The sequence below is a fragment of the Hemicordylus capensis genome, chromosome 3 (genome assembly GCF_027244095.1).
Source record: "Hemicordylus capensis ecotype Gifberg chromosome 3, rHemCap1.1.pri, whole genome shotgun sequence".
Taxonomy (NCBI): domain Eukaryota; kingdom Metazoa; phylum Chordata; class Lepidosauria; order Squamata; family Cordylidae; genus Hemicordylus; species Hemicordylus capensis.
This window is the reverse complement of record NC_069659.1, coordinates 97342151-97359223: the sequence shown is the minus strand read 5'-3', so window position 1 is coordinate 97359223 and position 17073 is coordinate 97342151. Positions and strand designations below refer to the sequence as shown.

At 44.3% G+C, this 17073-nt stretch overlaps 1 protein-coding gene across 2 annotated transcripts in view; it reads left to right on the top strand.

The window, feature by feature from the left end:
• The window catches only part of ICOSLG (inducible T cell costimulator ligand), a 37692-nt gene that overhangs the window by 11080 nt on the left and 9539 nt on the right, over nt 1-17073 (top strand). Inside the window, exons 2-5 of one of the 2 annotated variants that reach the window (XM_053304603.1) lie at nt 5607-5650; nt 6818-7009; nt 10329-10601; nt 14868-15017. In XM_053304603.1, the coding sequence (XP_053160578.1) occupies nt 5607-5650; nt 6818-7009; nt 10329-10601; nt 14868-15017 (659 nt within the window). Of the gene's footprint in view, nt 1-5606; nt 5651-6655; nt 7010-10328; nt 10602-14867; nt 15018-17073 lie in introns of both variants that reach the window. The other variant, XM_053304602.1, reaches the window with a different exon arrangement.

Genomic DNA, 17073 nt, shown 5'->3' with positions numbered 1-17073 from the left:
ATCAATACTTTGTGGTATGCATGCTTGCAAACTGCAAGCTATCTTACGTGTGTGTGTGTGTGTGTTTGGTTTATCTTGCTTGCTTGAGCTGCATGGAGCTGTCTGTTCTAGAGCTGAACTGGATCCAGAAATTGTCATGGCAGCAAAGTTAATGCAATTTGAGATTCGAGCAGATGTTACAAATTGTTGGGGCTTATTCCCAGCTCAGGAGTCATAGGGGTTCTGCAGCCAGCCAGCAGTCACCAGCTGCCTCTGGGTGGTTCCCCTACTTGGGGACCCCAGGGAACCGTTACCGAGATAGCCTGCCAGTTTAGAAGCTTCAAGGGTTCTGCAGCCAACTAACAGGGGGGTTATATGCCCAGCAGTCACGGGAGTGGTATACCCAGCTTTCGGATTCTGGCTTATGGGTGTGTGAGGAGAAGCAGTGAACAAGACCAAGGCTGTCTTTTGTAATTTTACTTAAGAAGCAGATTAAAGCAAGTACAGCGAAACTGGGTCCTAGTCGCAGGGAATACAACAGCCTCACCTGCAGCCCAGATGCACAGCAAAACAGCGTCCTGGTGAGCACAGGGAATACAACTGCCTAACTTCTTGTTGTTTAAAATATTTATACCCCACCCCTCCAGTACACTACTGCTTGGGGCAGCTCATGAACTGGGGTGCGAAGGGGTGGTTGCACAACAAAACAGATACAAAGCAGGTACAATGTAATTAAAAGATTAACAAACAAGTTAGAAGTCCAGGCTGTTTCAAATTAACAATTATTAATTAAAAAAACTAAAAAGTGAACTAAAAAACCAACCAGATATAAGCAGCAGATAAAACATTTAAAAGCCTCTTTAAAAATATGTGTTTTAATTGTTGTTGTTTTTTAAACACTGAGGGAGGGAGCATGGCAAAGCTCTTCAGGGAGGGTGTTCCAAAGCCAAGGGGCCACAACTGAAAAGGCCCTGTCTCTAGTCTCCGCCAACCAGATCTGTTAGTGGCGGGGCCATGAGCAGGGCCTGAGATGCCAAGTGGAGTGCCCTGGCAGGTACATATGTGCAAATGAGGTCCGGCAGGTACCCCTGCCCCAAGCTGTGTAGGTCTTTAAAGGACAACTACGGACCAGATGCTAAGGGAAAGGGGGAGAGAGAAAGAGAGGAGAGGAAGAAGAGCTATAGTTTACCAAGGACCAGGAAAGTGAGCAGGTAGCCAACTCCACCGCTTTTCCCATGAGTGGCTGGGGTGCAAAGAGTTTAAGATGCAAAGAAGTTGAGGTGTGGAGAAGCTGGGGTGCGAAGAGGTGGTTGCGCAACTGGGGGGGGAGAACGAAAAGACACCTTTTGGCCTCTTTCCAATGGTTGGCTCCATCTGGCTGCCTCAGAATGCCCCATAAGTTATGATGCAGCATCATTCCAAGGGGACTCCTTGGGGGAAATAACACAGCTTGACAGAGTTGACTGCCAAGAAGAGATCTAACACTTTTTGGCTATCTGTTCTGTTCAGTGCTGATACTACCACCTGCCAAGACAAACATAACTGAAAAATGTCACACAGGTGGAGAATAAAATAGCTTTTGTTTTGTTTTAAGGGGAAAGGACAGCTGCTAGCTTTACTAAGCAATAGTAAGCAGCCTCTCATAAAACTTTAAGGATTTTGCATACCCATTCCCTTTAAAATGTCAAATTCTTCTCCTGTCCATGTCTTCTAACTCAGTATTGTGCCAATTAAGATTGACAGACCTCCCCTGCCCCCATAATAACTGACTGCTTGGATTGTACTTGTGACTGCTTGGATTGGATGGGACGGAGTGTAATATGACTGGTGTTTTGAATAATAAATTTGACAAATCAGGAAATGCATGGCAGTCTAACACACTGTTTCATTCCTTTAGAGAAGGAATGCATTTTTTACATTTAGCAGATATATGGCACTTTTTATTCTATACCAGGTCAAGAAGGTAGATAATGAGGTCTTGCACATGACCTCTCTGAGGAGGATGGGGAGGAGTCAGGCTCCTACCTTCCTCCCCACACATTGTCACCCTCCCCAGTTCACTCTGCCACTGACCATGCAGATGAGCGGCAGAGCAGGGAGTCGAAGGAGGAAGTCCTCCAGCATTCTTCGATGCCCCGCACTAGGAATATGGTGCCTGAAGGGATTCCCCCTCAGCCAGGCACTCTTGCCACCCACTTGCACCTTTCTCCCTCGGTAAAAGCCCAGGGGAACACCATGGGCTACCCAGTGGGGCAGAGCTGGGATCAGCCACAATCCCAGCACTTCACACGAGCAGCCCTGCCTTGGTAGGGCTGCTCATGTAAACAGCCTTAGTGGGCGGGACTATGCTTTTGATTAGAAGGCCCCTCTGGGGCCGCTGCCAGAGGCATTGCTAGGTACTTAAAAGATGCAGGGCCCCAGCTGACAGCCTCCCTTTTGATAATTAATCTCAATCCTGTCCCCGCAAGAATAGTTACTTATGCTTTTAATTTAAAAGTCTCTAATATAATAACACAGCACCTATGAAGGTGGGAGCAGCAGAGAACTAGGTGAGGCTAGGAGCGCCCTCCCATCATGCTTTGTGCAGGTGCCTCCACTGCTGCCCTTCCTTTCTGAAAGAGGCCATGGAGGTGGCTGATTCAGGGCCAATGTAGCAAATGTTTTTTGTAGCCTGTCAGATTTTCTTGCCCTGTGCAACTCGGCATGCTCATTTACAGTGGAGCATGTTCAGTATATGCCACCTAATGGCGCAGCAGGGAAACTGCCTGCCTAGAGAGCAGGCGGCTGTTGGTTTGAATCCCCCCTGGTGTGTATCCCAGAATATGGAAAACTCCTATATTGGGCAGCAACAATATACCGTATTTTACGGACTATAAGACGCTACGGACTATAAGACGCACCTTAATTTTAATACAGTTTTTCAGAGTTTTAACATATTAAACTGTTAAAACATATAAGACGCTCCTGAATTTTGGCAGATATTTTTCGAGGGAAAAAGTGAGTCTTATAGTCCATAAAATACGGTAGGAAGGTGCTGAAAGGCATCATCTCATACTGCATGGAAGGAGGCAATGGTAAACCCCTCCTGTATTCTACCAAAAGAAAACCACAGGGCTCTGTGGGCGCCAGGAGTCGACACCGACTCAAAGGCACAACTTTTCCTTTTTCCTTTATGTTCAGTATGATCTAAGGAAGCTGCTCTCTCTTTCTTCTGTCCACAATTCCTGTCCGGTGTTTTTTGTTTGTTTGTTTGTTTGTTTTTAAACCTTCTTCAAGACAGAAATGAAATCAAGCCAAATTCTACAGAAAAGCCTCAGATTGTGTTGCTTGTGTAATTTGGCACCCACATAACTCAGAAATACAAAGAGGGGGAAACTACAAAGATGCTTAGTAAGGCAATTTTGAAGTGCTGTGAATTGCCTGGAATGCTGACCAAAAAAGAGCATATTCAATCTCTCCTTTTGTAGCCAGTGCCCTTACACTAACAGAGTAATGAAAAATTATGGTCCAGTCCATCAGAAAATGTTACTGGAAAATACTGAAATCTGACAGAGTAATGATAAATTATAGTACATCAGAAAACATTACTCATTGGAAAAGCTTATTGTGGGAAAGTATGCTGTGGAGGGCAGGGGGGAGAGTCTGAGATTTCTAGGACACTTTTTGTATTTGGATAGCACTCATGCATGAAGGCGCTGTGAATTGTCCGCATTCTCCAAGAATGATGAGCTTTGAAATAAACACAGTTTGGCAAGAAAATGCAGCACAATCAAATTTGTGCTTTAAAACCATGACAATGTATTCACAATGTTATGAAAGTGATTAGTGAACCACATCAGCGTTGAATTTCAAGAGCAAATTGCTACAGGAAAAAGAAAATATGAATCTAGTCAGCAAACATCTTTCAAACAAGCTTGGGAGGCTTTTTAAGTGGAATCTCCTACACTTGTTCTAAACCTACAGCAATGGTAGTATTTCTGAGTATATCATTAACTCTTTATGAATCTGTTAAAACACTTGGGAGGTGTGACTCAAAAGAGAAATTCACAGACACATGTATATTATTTCCATGCCAGCACTCCCTTTGCCCCTGGAGTGTCCAAACATTACCATGGCAACTTCAAGCAGACTGCGAAAGGGACTTTTCAGTACCTACTAAAGTGCCTCAGTAACATACAAATTGAGCCTGGGTAAAGCCACCTAATGGTGTAGCAGGGAAATAACTTGCCTAGAGAGCTCTCGCTGCTGGGGTTACATTCATTTTGGGGAAGCAAAATGAACATTATCCCAGCAGCGAGGGCTGCCTGCCTAGAAATGAGCTCCAGAGAGCTCCTGGCCACAGTGGCCCCCACCCGCTCAAAAAAATTATGTGGGGTGCCTGGGGGTGCTGGCAAGGGTGGCAACCCCTTTACTAACTGCTGGTCTGGGAAACTGTGCACAAAGAATGTACTGGTCCATGAACTCCAAAAACATTGAGAAACACCGTACTAGGTGATCCTAGGCAAGCCACTCTCTCTTAGCCTCATGCCTGCCTCATAAGTAGCACCTGAATTGTTTTCTTGCTATAAGGAGACAACAGAGCAAGGGAAACGTGGATAAAGTGGGGGAGAACATGTGGATATTTCACACTTGCATATTCAAACTTAGTTACATTATGGTGCGAGAACTACCTGGATAGAAAATCCTCCAAAGAGGAGGCTTGCTGGAATAGGCCTCCTCCCTCACCAATCTCATTGTCAGCTTGGGCATCTCCTGCCACACAGATCTTCCCAGAGACAACTGGCATGATGGTCATTAGAGAATCCTGATGGGAATAAAAATCCTGGTTTACCTGATGGGATTTCTGGATTGTGAGCCCTTTGAGGGCAGGGAACTAAGTAAGCCACTTTGCAGGCTTTTTGCTGAAAGTAAGTAGGAGTAATAGACTGTAATGTAAAAATTACTGGAACAATGTTATACGAAGAGCTATGAGGAGTATAGCAGAGGGTTCTATACATAAACAGTTCTAAATAACATTTTCTTCTACCAAGGTCTGGTGCATGTGCGTAATGTCCATTGGACAAGCAGGGACAAATGTCCCTGGCCCAGAGGGTCGGGGGCCCCCAAGCAGACCACCCCGCCACCCCTGCCCTTGCCCCACTTCCGCTTCTTATCTTTGCCCCCGTGCGGCGGTGGGCACTGTGGCTGGGCCGGGTCTCTCCGGCCAGCCTGCATGCCTCTCTTTCTCTCACTGGCCGGCTGCACTAAACACCTGCGCAGTTCGACTATGGAAGTCGCATGCCCATGATGTCACATGCCCATGGAAGTCGCATTTCCATGACGACATTAGTTGGGTACAGTGGTAACACAATCAGTGTTGCATAGCTGCTCCCACAGACAACTGCATTCTCTCCTTAAAGTGGGGAGAATGTTGCCCCACTCCTTGCTTCTGACGCCGGATACAGGGGGCGTGGCTCGGAGCGTGCATGCGCTTTGTGCACACAATGGGGAGGCCCTACAAAGATTTTGTCCCTGGGCCCCCAGTCTGGTGGCTTACCAGCTGTCTCTTTACAAATTCTGAAGGCTATCTGTATTTAGTAATTATTTGTGAAGATACTACCTCACAATCTACATTTGTTTTGTTTTAGTCTTGGACTCCTCCTTGTCTTGTTTCTTTGGATTCAGAGAATTGGTAAGTTATTACTACATTGATTACTGTATTCAAATGTAACAGAAGTAACAGATTATGTAACAGAACATAAATTATGTAACAGAACATAAATATTATGTTAATTATAATCAGAGCTGCTTGGTTGGATTGCAGGATTATAAACAAAGAACACTTTTATATTATACAAATAACTACATTAAAATGTCATAACTATCCTACTAGTTGTTTCCTCATCCACTCGTCCCTTTCTGTTGCCAGGGGAACTGCCATTCTAGAGTTTCCAGGGTCTTTTTGTAACACAATAGATGCATAACAGATAAATATCCAACAGATCGATCCATCACTGACTGTGCAATCCTATGCATGTTTACTCAGAAGTCCCACTATGTCCACCTATGTGCTTTAAATTGGTCAATCATATTCCCACCATCTCGTGCATGTAGCTAGCTGAACAAGATGATGGGCTGGTTCCTGATTGCAAACTCACCATTGTGTTAATTATAAAGTTGGCCTAAACCTTTTCTTTTGAGGCTACTATGTGATGGCTAGGAGTAAGTTAAGGGTTTAGTGTTCCTTTTTAAAAGTATAGCTCTTGTATCTTAAATTTAACACATTGTAGTATTTCAAGCTGGTGTTTTGTTGTCATAAGCTTCTTCTCCATCCTGAGTGGGTGGATAAGATTAGCACTATATATTATTTTTATATTGTGCTACCTGAAGGGATTAGTCTGACTTTCTCTTGTTTCATGAAAGAATCAGGCCCTGCTTCTAAATACGTATTAACTTGAGTTGAACTACTGACCTCTGAAATCAGTTGTAGAAATCCTGGTATCTTCTCACTTGGATCATCACTATGATATTAATCTCAGTCTCCCCAGTTTGTTTCATAAGTAAAGGGTAGGGCATTAGCACTGACAATGGCAATGAAAGGAAACATAGCCCACATGAAAACTGAATTATTTGTAGACGTCCTTGAGAAGCGAGTGATGCAATTTATATTCAAGTTATTTACCGTTTGTCTTTGTAGTGAATGAAACAGAAGTCAAGGGCATAATAGGAAATACTGTTGAACTAAAATGCCATTATCATAGGAAAGAAAAAGAAGTGTTCATCTTAAATAAGTTTAGAGTTCATTGGCAAATAAACACATCGTTGTATTGCTACGTGGCCGCCTATTATCCCGATGAAGATCAAAGTCACCAATGCAGAGAATTCAGCAACAGGACTCGATTTAATGAAAAACTGAAGGAGGGTGACTTTTCTCTGACGCTGTTAAACATCAGTCGTAAAGATGAGCACAAGTATGAATGTATTATACAAAGAAATGAAAATGTCGTCTTTGCAGTCGTTCAGCATACATATATAACCCTCAAAGTAGCAGGTAAGCACCTCTCTTTCATAACAACTTTTGACAAAACATAGGTCAGTGATCCAGATGACCAAATGGACATTCTCGCCTAAATTCCTCTTCTTTTGCAAAACTGTATTGAGGTCAGATCATTGCATAGGTAAAATATGTCTGAAAGTGTATGAGTTTCTGAGTTACAGAGAACTCTTCACAAGAACAGAATAGCAAGAGTGTTTTAAATACAGCATTGTGCTAACACATCAGGGACAATACGGTTCCATAATGCATCTTTCCCTACCCCCTATAGTGTGCATGACTCTTTAGGAAGGAGACCCCTACCACTGATTGGTCCCCTTCTGCCTTGTGCACAGAGAGCTGCTCTCTCAGGAGAGATGCTCCCACCTAGCAGCAAGCCGGTGTGAAGGAATGGATCAGAGCAATATAGATTTTGGCATGTACCTCTTTTGGGTATGTGTTCAGATTCTTCTCTCCACTGAAATGACAAATCATGATTTAAATTTACCTGTGGGGGCAAGGGATATGGAGCTAAACTTAACAAGAAGTTCTGGTAAGAACTAATCTGCCCATTTTCTTTTTTCAATAATCTGAATTGATAATTACCATCTTCACAGGTTAGCCCACTTGTGTCTCAAATGTTCATGTGCCTACCATCTTCAACTGGTGTAGATGACATCATCACAAACTACACCATTGAAATGCCCCATGTGTCCCTACAACTGTACCAAATTTGGTTCAAATCGGTGCAGGCACTGTGATAGAGGGAGGGAGGGACGGACGGACGGACGGACGGACACACACACACACACACACACACACACACACACACACACACACAGAGAGCTGGGTGATCTCTTCAACTTACTCTCCTTAAGGAAAGTAGGCTAACAAAACAAAACAAACAAACAAGCCTTGGGGGGCTTAGCACATTGTATTTTAATACATTTCAGCCAGAGTGGTGGTGTGTCATAAAATGAGAGGCATTCCTTCACTAACACCCACTGCAAAAATGAGGGCCATTTGGAAGCATTGATGAGAAGATGCATCTTTTATTGGGACTGTGTCATCATGATAGGTTCACGGTTTAAGAACATGCCAATGCAGCAGTGTAAGGGCAAGTCCCAGAGGATTTGTTCTGCCCCTGTGCTGATTCCATGCTAATCCTCTGCTATTTATTGTGACAGACTATGGAAAGAGTGGATTTAGTCTGAATGATGAGCTCAGATGGGCAACATTCTGTGGCTGGGGGTTATGGGAGTTACAGTCCAACAGCAGCTGGGGGCCTAAGCTGAGCAGGCCTGAGGTAGAGGCTTGGTTAGCCAGGTAGCTGGTAAGTGCTGGAATGTAGGTGGATGGAGGAGGAGGAAGAGAGAAAGGTAGAATAAACATAGGAACATAAAAGCTGCCCTCTACTGAGTCAGATCTTTGGTCCATCTAGCTCAGTACAGACTGTCAGCGGCTTCTCCAAAGTTGCAGGCAGGAATCTCTCTCAGCCCTATTTTGGAGATATCAGAAAGGGAACTTGGAACCTTCTGCATGCAAGCATGCATGTGCTCTTCCCAAAGTGACCCCCACCCCTGAGGGAGAATAGCTTACAGTGCTCACATGTAGTCTCCCATTCAAATGCAAACCATGGTGGGCCCTGCTTAGCAAAGGGGACAATTCATGCTTGCTTGCACAACACTAGCTCTCCTCTCCTATAAAGAGCAGCTTTATAATTGTCCTTGATTAGGTGTCTTGTGAGTGACCCCAATGGTGCTGGATTGACACTGTCAGGGCTAAGGTACTCTGAATGCCAACAGCTAGCAGTGGGGAACACTGTGGTTTCCAAGGCAGACCAGTACAGGGGGTTGCCCATAGCAAACCCACACAAGGAACAGTCCAGCCTTAGCAGTTCTGGACTCCGCAGTCTAGGATTCCACTTCTAGGCAATAATAATGCATCACATACAACTTCCTAGGGGATTGGGGTGGGCAGGATCTCAGCCGTGTGGAACATAGGAAACTGCCATATACTGAGTCAGACCATTGGTCTATCTAGCTCAATATTGTCTTCACAGACTGGCAGCGGCTTCTCCAAGGTTGCAGGCAGGAATCTCTCTCAGCCCTATCTTGGAGAAGCCAGGGAGGGAACTTTGAAATCTTTTGCTCTTCCCAGAGCGACTCCATCCCCTAAGGGGAATATCTTACAGTGCTCACATGTAGTCTCCCTTTCATATGCAACCAGGGCAGACCCTGCTTAGCTAAGGGGAGAAGTCATGCTTGCTACCACAACAAGACTCTCCCACGCGAGTCTGTGTAAAGGGGAACAAGGAGGAATGGAGACTATTTGGAGACCTAGGATGGAGACTCAGTGTAGCATCAGCCTTGTGAGCATACTTGAGGGGAAACTGAGGTAAGGGAGCATGTTCACAGTGCACCAACTGGGTGGCTTCCCAGGGCAATAGAGAAGAAGTTTAAGCACTGCCATCTCCTATCTGGAAAACACAACACTGGGAGATAAACACAGCAGCTAGACTGCTTAAAAGGTTTTTCCTGTATGACTTCAAAGGAGGGAAAGTAAGACATACAAAAGAGATAATGGGGAACCTTTCAATGCAGGATCTAGAGGATATGTGTGGATTTGTGATCATTCAAATGGATCTCAAGTTCAAGTTATTTAATGTTACAGCCACAAGCCAAAACAGAAGAGAAAGATTACAGCTATATAACAATAAATTGAGTGTATATAATTAAAACAGGCTGAAATTAGAATTAGTTAAAAAAATCTCGACAAAATTGAAAACATAGTGATAATAAAAATTTAAAACAGTAAAATATCCTTATTAATCTCAAGACAAAGGGCTCTATTATGCCAAATGGAATTAGATGTCTGGAAGCTTGCTTGGATGGCATTTTAGGCTGGGACTTTCCATGTTCCCAGGAAGAATGTTTTGATTAAGTCTGCTTTGCTTAGAACTCTGCCTTTAATAAGAATGCAAGGAATTCAGGATGGGTGCTTTACCAGGTTGTTTTGCATCCACACAGGATTGCATGTCATGGCAGTTTGATCCCAAGAGAGGCTGTTTCCCTCAAATGCTTGTCAATGTTCTGGTTCTTCTGGTTCTGCTCAGTCTTGCTCTAGTGAGAAGCCAAAGTGAGAAGCCAAGCTCCTGCCAGCGTCCCCACCCCACTGGGAGGGTGGCAAGAAGCTGGCTGCAAGCTAGGTTGAAAATCCCTCCCCTTCCCTGCCAAATCATGTTCCCTCCAGCCTTTATATTCATAACACTACCAAAAGTGGTAGAGCAAGCTGGGAAAATGTTGCAAAATTATAGCACCTTTACTTCTTTTTCCAGCAAATTACAGCAATCCAGTTCTAACAGGTTCAGGGCAATCTGAGGAAGAAATGAACTTTACTTGCAGTTCTAGCCATGGATATCCAAAAGGAAACATCTATTGGATAAATCAAACAGACAACAGCCTCTTGGATGCAAAACAAGTGTTCACTGAAGAACCTGATGGGACTTTCAGAGTTTCCAGTACACTGACAACTAAAAGAACTTCCAATATAAAATTAGAGTGTATCATTGAAAATAAGCAACTGAACCAAAACCTGACTACCACCTTCAGTAAGTTGATTTTTGTATTTTGCTTGTATCCGTTCTCATTAGGGATGTGCAAAAAATTTTGGGCACAGAACGATCTGTGCCCGAAATGAACAATTTCGGGTGATTTGGGGCTGAACCGAATCACCCCCGATGTCCCCCAATATTTTTCGGGCAGGAGCCGAATCACCCGAATTTCGGACCCAAAAAATTCGGGTGATTCGGTTCATGGTTGATTTTTGGTGATTTTTTAAAGTTTTAGTGACTTTGGGACAGTTCGGGGGCATAGCATGGGATCTGGGCAAAAGGAGTGGGGTGGGGTGATAGTGCCTAATGGGTGCAGGCTACCACCCCAATTTCAGGGGGATTGGGCAAAGGGCTGATTTTTTGTAAATTTCTGAAATTTTCATGCCTTTGGGGCAGATTGGGGCATATTGGGGCAGAAAGTGGGGCCTGGGGCAGAATAGTGGGGTGGGGTGGTAGTGCCTAATGGGTGGAGGCTACCACCCCAATTTCAGGGGGATTGGACAAAGGGGTGATTTTTTGAGAATTTTTGAAGTTTGGGTGTCTTTGGGGCAGATTGGGGGCAGAAAGTGTATCTGCCCCAAAGGAGTGGGGTGGGCTGGTAGATAGTGTCTAATGGGTGGAGGCTACCACCCATCCCCAATTTAAGAGTGGTTGGGCAGGGGGTGAATTTTGGTGAATTTATTTTTATGAAGTTTGTCTTCATAAGGTGAAGTGTGCTAAATTGATTACTTCCTCATATTATTCATAGTAAAGGAAAGTGTGAAAAGGTGAAAGTGGGGTCATGAGAGTTGTTTAATTGAAAAAAATCTCATTTGCTATGATAGAATGAGAATTCACACCTCAGAAGTTTTTTCTGAGGTGTGAATTCTCATTCTATCATAGCAAAAGAGATTTTTTTTCAATTAGACAACTCTCATGACCCCACTTTCACTTTTTCACACCTCAATTACTATGAATAATATGAGGAAGTAATCAATTTAGCACACTTCACCTCATGAAGACAAACCTCATAAATTCACCAAAATTCACCCCTCTGCCCAATCACTCTGAAATTGGGGACAGGTGGTAGTCTCCACCCATTAGACACAATCTACCAGCCCACCCCACTCCTTTGGGGCAGATCCACTTACTGCCCCCAATCTGCCCCAAAGACACCCAAACTTCAAATATTCCCAAAAAATCAGGCCTCTGCCCAATCCCCCTGAAATTGTGGTGGTAGCCTCCACCCATTAGGAACTACCACCCCACCCCACTCTTTTGGGGCAGATCCACTTTCTGCCCCCAAACTGCCCCAAAGTCACTAAAACTTCAAAAATTCTCAAAAAATCACCCCTTTGTCCAATCCCCCTGAAATTGGGGTGGTAGCCTCCACCCATTAGGCACTACCACCCCACCCCACTATTCTGCCCCAGGCCCCACTTTCTGCCCCCAAACTGCCCCAAAGTCACTAAAACTTCAAAAATTCTCAAAAAATCAGCCCTTTGCCCAATCCCCCAGAAATTGGGGTGGTAGCCTGCACCCATTAGGCACTACCACCCCACCACAAAATTTTGCCCCTGGGCCCCTTTTTACCCACCCGAATTGATTCAGATTCAGATTCGGATTAAATCCGTATCCGAAACCGAATCAAGGGTGATTCGGGTGACCCAGATTTGGGCACAAAACAGAACAGGGGTGATTCGGTTCGGGTCCGAGCCGAATCACCCGAAAACCCGAATTGCACACCCCTAGTTCTCATTCATAGTTTGCAATGAAGGACAAATGTGTCAGAGTGCCAAGCATGTTAGAGCAGGGGCAGGCAACCTTGGCTTTCCAGCTGTTGTGAAGATGATTGCGGCTGGAGTTGATGGGAGCTGTAATTCAGCAACAGCTGGAAAGCCAAGGTTGGCTATTCCTGGGTTAGAGGGTTGTATGAGGAGCAGGGAGACCAAGGTTCGAGTACTCACTCGGCCATCAGATTCATTGGATGGCATGTTCCTATAAGTGTGAGATCCAGACTAGTGTGGAACTTCTGCAATGCGAAAAATATATATGCCTCAGAGTGGGTTGGGCTACTCTGGAAAGTAGAACAGCCACCAGTGGACAATCTTTTCTGGGACATATAAGAGATTTCGCAACAATTAGTGCCCCATGTTGTGCAACATCCTCTGTTAGCACAAGAAATAATCTGGAACAGTGGTTATTTCACAACGTTCTTATGTTACTGCAACATTCTGCTTGGGGTCTGGAAGTATAAACTCTCTTTGATCATTTTTGATCATTTGTTGCTTAAAAATGAAAATTTGGAATCTTATGTTTTCAGCTGAAATTTTTTGAATTGGAATCCAATCTGAACAAGAAATCATATGGGTCTACTATGACTTCTGTAACAAATATTTATATACTGTTTTTCAGCCAAAGCTCTCGAAGCAGCTTACGTAGAAAAAGTAATAAATAAGATGGTTCCTTTCCCCAAAGGCCCACGATTTTAAAAGAAGCATAAGGTAGATAGACACCAGCAACAGCCACTAGAAATATGCTGTGCTGGGTTTGAATAGGGCCAGTTGCTTCCCCATTACTAAACATAAGAGAATTGCCACTTTAAAAAGATACCTCTTTGCTCAGTTATCAGGGTCTAATAATTAATGTGCTGCTTGGCACTCAACAAATAGTTTCAACCAGTATGTGAATTTTCAGCATGCATTCAGCTTATTCCCTCTCTGCCCACTCAGGATTGTTAGGTCATAGTGCTGCAGTGACAAAAGAAACCTCCTCCTTAATTGATTTCCACTCCCTGTGGAATGCTTAGATTCCTGGAGCTCTCCCGGGGCTACAGAAGGCCCTGCTATCCTTCCCTAGCTGTCTAGGTCACAGTCTCTAAGCCCAGAAGGGTCCCTTGTCTGGCCCTTCCTTCCTGATCATAACACACAGTCCCTCTTGTCCTTTTGTGACACTTTGCTGAAGTCCCTTTTTCTACTCGTCCCCACCCAGGGCTGTAATGGAAGAGGAACGTGCAGGAATAGAGGCCCGGACTTCTTGGGCTCTCTGGCTGTCAGGGTGGGCATGGCCATGGGGGGCTTTCACGGACAGCTCCCACACTTCTGAATTTTAAAATATGCTGGCCTGCCCCACCATTTTTCAGCTTTAAATCTTCACTGCCCATCTTTTTATTATTATTATTATTTATTATTTATTTATTCGATTTCTATACCGCCCTTCCAAAAATGGCTCAGAGACCTTTCCCCCGGGTCTCTGCTTTTCAGGCCACCCAGACACTGTTCCATGTTGATTATAGCTACTCTGACCTTTTTGTAGCCTCTCTAGCACTCCTGTCTCACCCCTCTCTTTGAGTTTATCACTGCGGTCACTGGGGAAGTTGCTTTTTTGACAACAGCCTTGCCAACAACAATCTGATAAGCCCATCAGCATCCATCATATCAGTCCTTTTCTGTTGCATCCAAAATTATTTGGGACAGAAGGTTTAGTACAGGAAAAACTGGGAATGGGGAGGCCTCTGGTGTGATGGGAGAGAGACAGCTGCTAGTTGTCTCATCCATTGGCTGGAATGGAGAACAAAGCTAAGGAGGAGGTAACAATGTGCCGTCGAGTTGGTGTCAACTCCTGGTGACCACAGAGCCCTGTGGTTGTATTTGGTAGAATACAGAAGGGGTTTACCATTAACATCTCCCGTGCAGTATGAGATGGGAGAAGATCTCCGTAATTCATCCCTCCTCTCCACAAAAACACTTTCCCAAGCACCGGAGTTTCGAACTTCTCATGATCCATATAAGCTGCAGAAAACATGGTAGGAGGAACATCTTGGAAAACTGGTCTATTGCACAAGCTACTAACTCCATGGGCTTATAAAGTGATTGGATTTTATTTTTTAAAGCCACAGTGTGGCTTTCCCTTTCAGTGTTAAGAGTTGCAAAGCAGTATGCAATCTGGCTGGCCTTGTGGAAAGTTGCTGGAGTGGGGGAAGTTAAGAACTCTGCATGGAGCTTCTTTGATATACTTAATGACACATCAATATGACTTATGTTTCTGTTCCTTTTACATGAAGTGTACTCAGTAAAGGGATACTAGACCAATCTGTTAACAGGCAGTCCTTAATTTACTTTGACTTTTGTGTGTGTGTGTGCAATGGCATTTTCAAGTCTGGTGTAAGTGTTTAAAATGCTAAACGATGCCATTACATTATCTATAGTCCACTTCTGAGTGAGCCACAGTTCTACATTATCTGTTTGCTTCCCTCCCCCACCCTTTGATGTTATTTTTCTTTAGCTGCTATAAACAATACAAGCCGTCATTCTGCAGAACCTGATCAACCTAAAACAAATGCCATAGTCATAGGTGGTGTTGCAACTGCTATAGTGATTCTTGCAATAATTCTGAGCATCTGGCTATATAAAAGGCAGCAACGAACATATACTGGTAAGTAAACTATATATCCACTTTTACAGAACTGTATGGGGGAGCAATAGTCCAACATCACTAGATTGCCAGGGTGGTTAGCCCTGCATTTCTGAGGCAGCAATATGGCTGGAAGTTAGTTTAGGACATCCAAGTAGCTTGTCTTGTGTGAAATATACATGAACTGCATATGATCCTCTTAGGGTGCTCTCTGGACCTACTCTTCCAGTTGGGTACTTGCACCTCAGGGAGGAAGTCTCTTCCCATGATTGCCCATTGGGTTGCTCTATCCTGCATTTGGGTCATAAGCCAGCTATAGCAGGGCTGAAGGAGGGCACTGAGGAACAGCAAGCAGTGATATCTACTACGGATGTAAACAAAACAGATTTTGTGTCTTGTTTCAAGCTCAAAACAAAATGCAAAACAGCCAAAATGTTCTGTCAAAACAGCTGTCAAACTGGCTGTTTGGACAAAACAACTCAAAATGTTTCAAGTGTTTCAGCCATAGGAAACAATGGGGAAACTAGAAACATCCCATTGTTCCCCATGGCTAGTTCCTAGGGATAGCAAAGTAGGCTGGGTGGTAGGGCATGATGGGTGCTACCCGGGGCGGAGCCACCATTATATGAACAGGTTCAAGAACCCAGGCTGCCAATGGAAAAGGCCGCTGAAGGGTGTGTGGCTTGGGTGAGTTCTCCCCTGTCCATTTCAGGCAGTATTTGCTGCCTGACAACCTTTATTTCCCTTTCTTTCCTTCCAGTGAGGGAGAGAAAGAGATGTCATGTGCAAAGGGGACATGACCCAGGCTTAGGATAGCCCGAGTGAGCTCTCCCCTGTTCATTTTAGGCAGCGCTTGCTGCCTGACAGCATTTATTTCTCTTTCCCTTGCTGAAGGGAGAGAAATAATAATAATAATAATATAATTCAGTTTCTATACCACCCTTCCAAAAATGGCTCAGGGCGGTTTACAAAGAGAAATAACAAACAAATAAGATGGCTCCCTGTCCCCAAAGGGCTCACATTCTAAAAAGAAACTTAAGACACACAGCAGCAACAGTCACTGGAAGTACTGTGCTGGGGGTGAATAGGGCCAGTTACTCTCCCCCTGCTAAATAAAGAGAATCACCACGGTAAAAGGTGCCTCTTTGCCCCGTTAGGGAAATAAAGGCTGTCAGGCAGCAAACGCTGCCTGAAATGGATGGGGAAAGCTCACTCGGGCTCTCTGAAGCCCGAGCCACACCCCCATGCACGTGACATCACACAACTGGGGCATCATTAGAGGGGATGTGCACAGAACACAGGCCACCATTTGGTTGGCTCCGCACCTGGTGCTACCTAGCACCCAACCCACAAAATAGATAGGCAAGAAGGTGATTTTTAACAAATTTTTAACTTTTCCCCAAAACCCACTGAGGACACTTATTTTTAAATTTTTACCAACTCCTAATGATTTTTTTAAAAAAGTTAAAAACCACCCACTTGCCTATTTGGTTTGTGGTTTGGGTGGTAGGTAGCACCCATCATGCCTGAACTACCCATGGGGAACAAATTGACCCATTGTTCCCCATGGCTGGAACAAGCTGCGTTCACAGTAAAAAAGAATCTGTCCCTCCCAACACAGAACACATTTCAAACACAGCCTAAAAATGGCCAAAAAAGAATCACTGACCCAGAATCCACTGCCATTGCTATAACATCAGTGGCGCAAGTTGCTCTCTCACATACAATTATGACTCCTTACTTCCTAGCATTGCAACAGCTGCCACGGCAGCAGCACCCTTCACAACAAGCACGGCCATAAACTCAACTAGTGTAACTTCAGCCACATTTTGACTGAGTATACCTTGCAGTGCAGATTGCAGAGTAGACCAGAGCAGTGAATGAAGCACAAGTTAATTTCAAGGCCAGACATGGAGCTCATTACAGCAATCATCACTAAGAAATATTACACACACACACTCACACCTGCCACTGTCCATTGCTTGTCACAGCACTATCTCAAAAACAAAACAAACCACTACTCAAGGAAGGAAGGCACCCAATTTCTGCCTTTGTCAATCTGAGATCCAGCAAAACC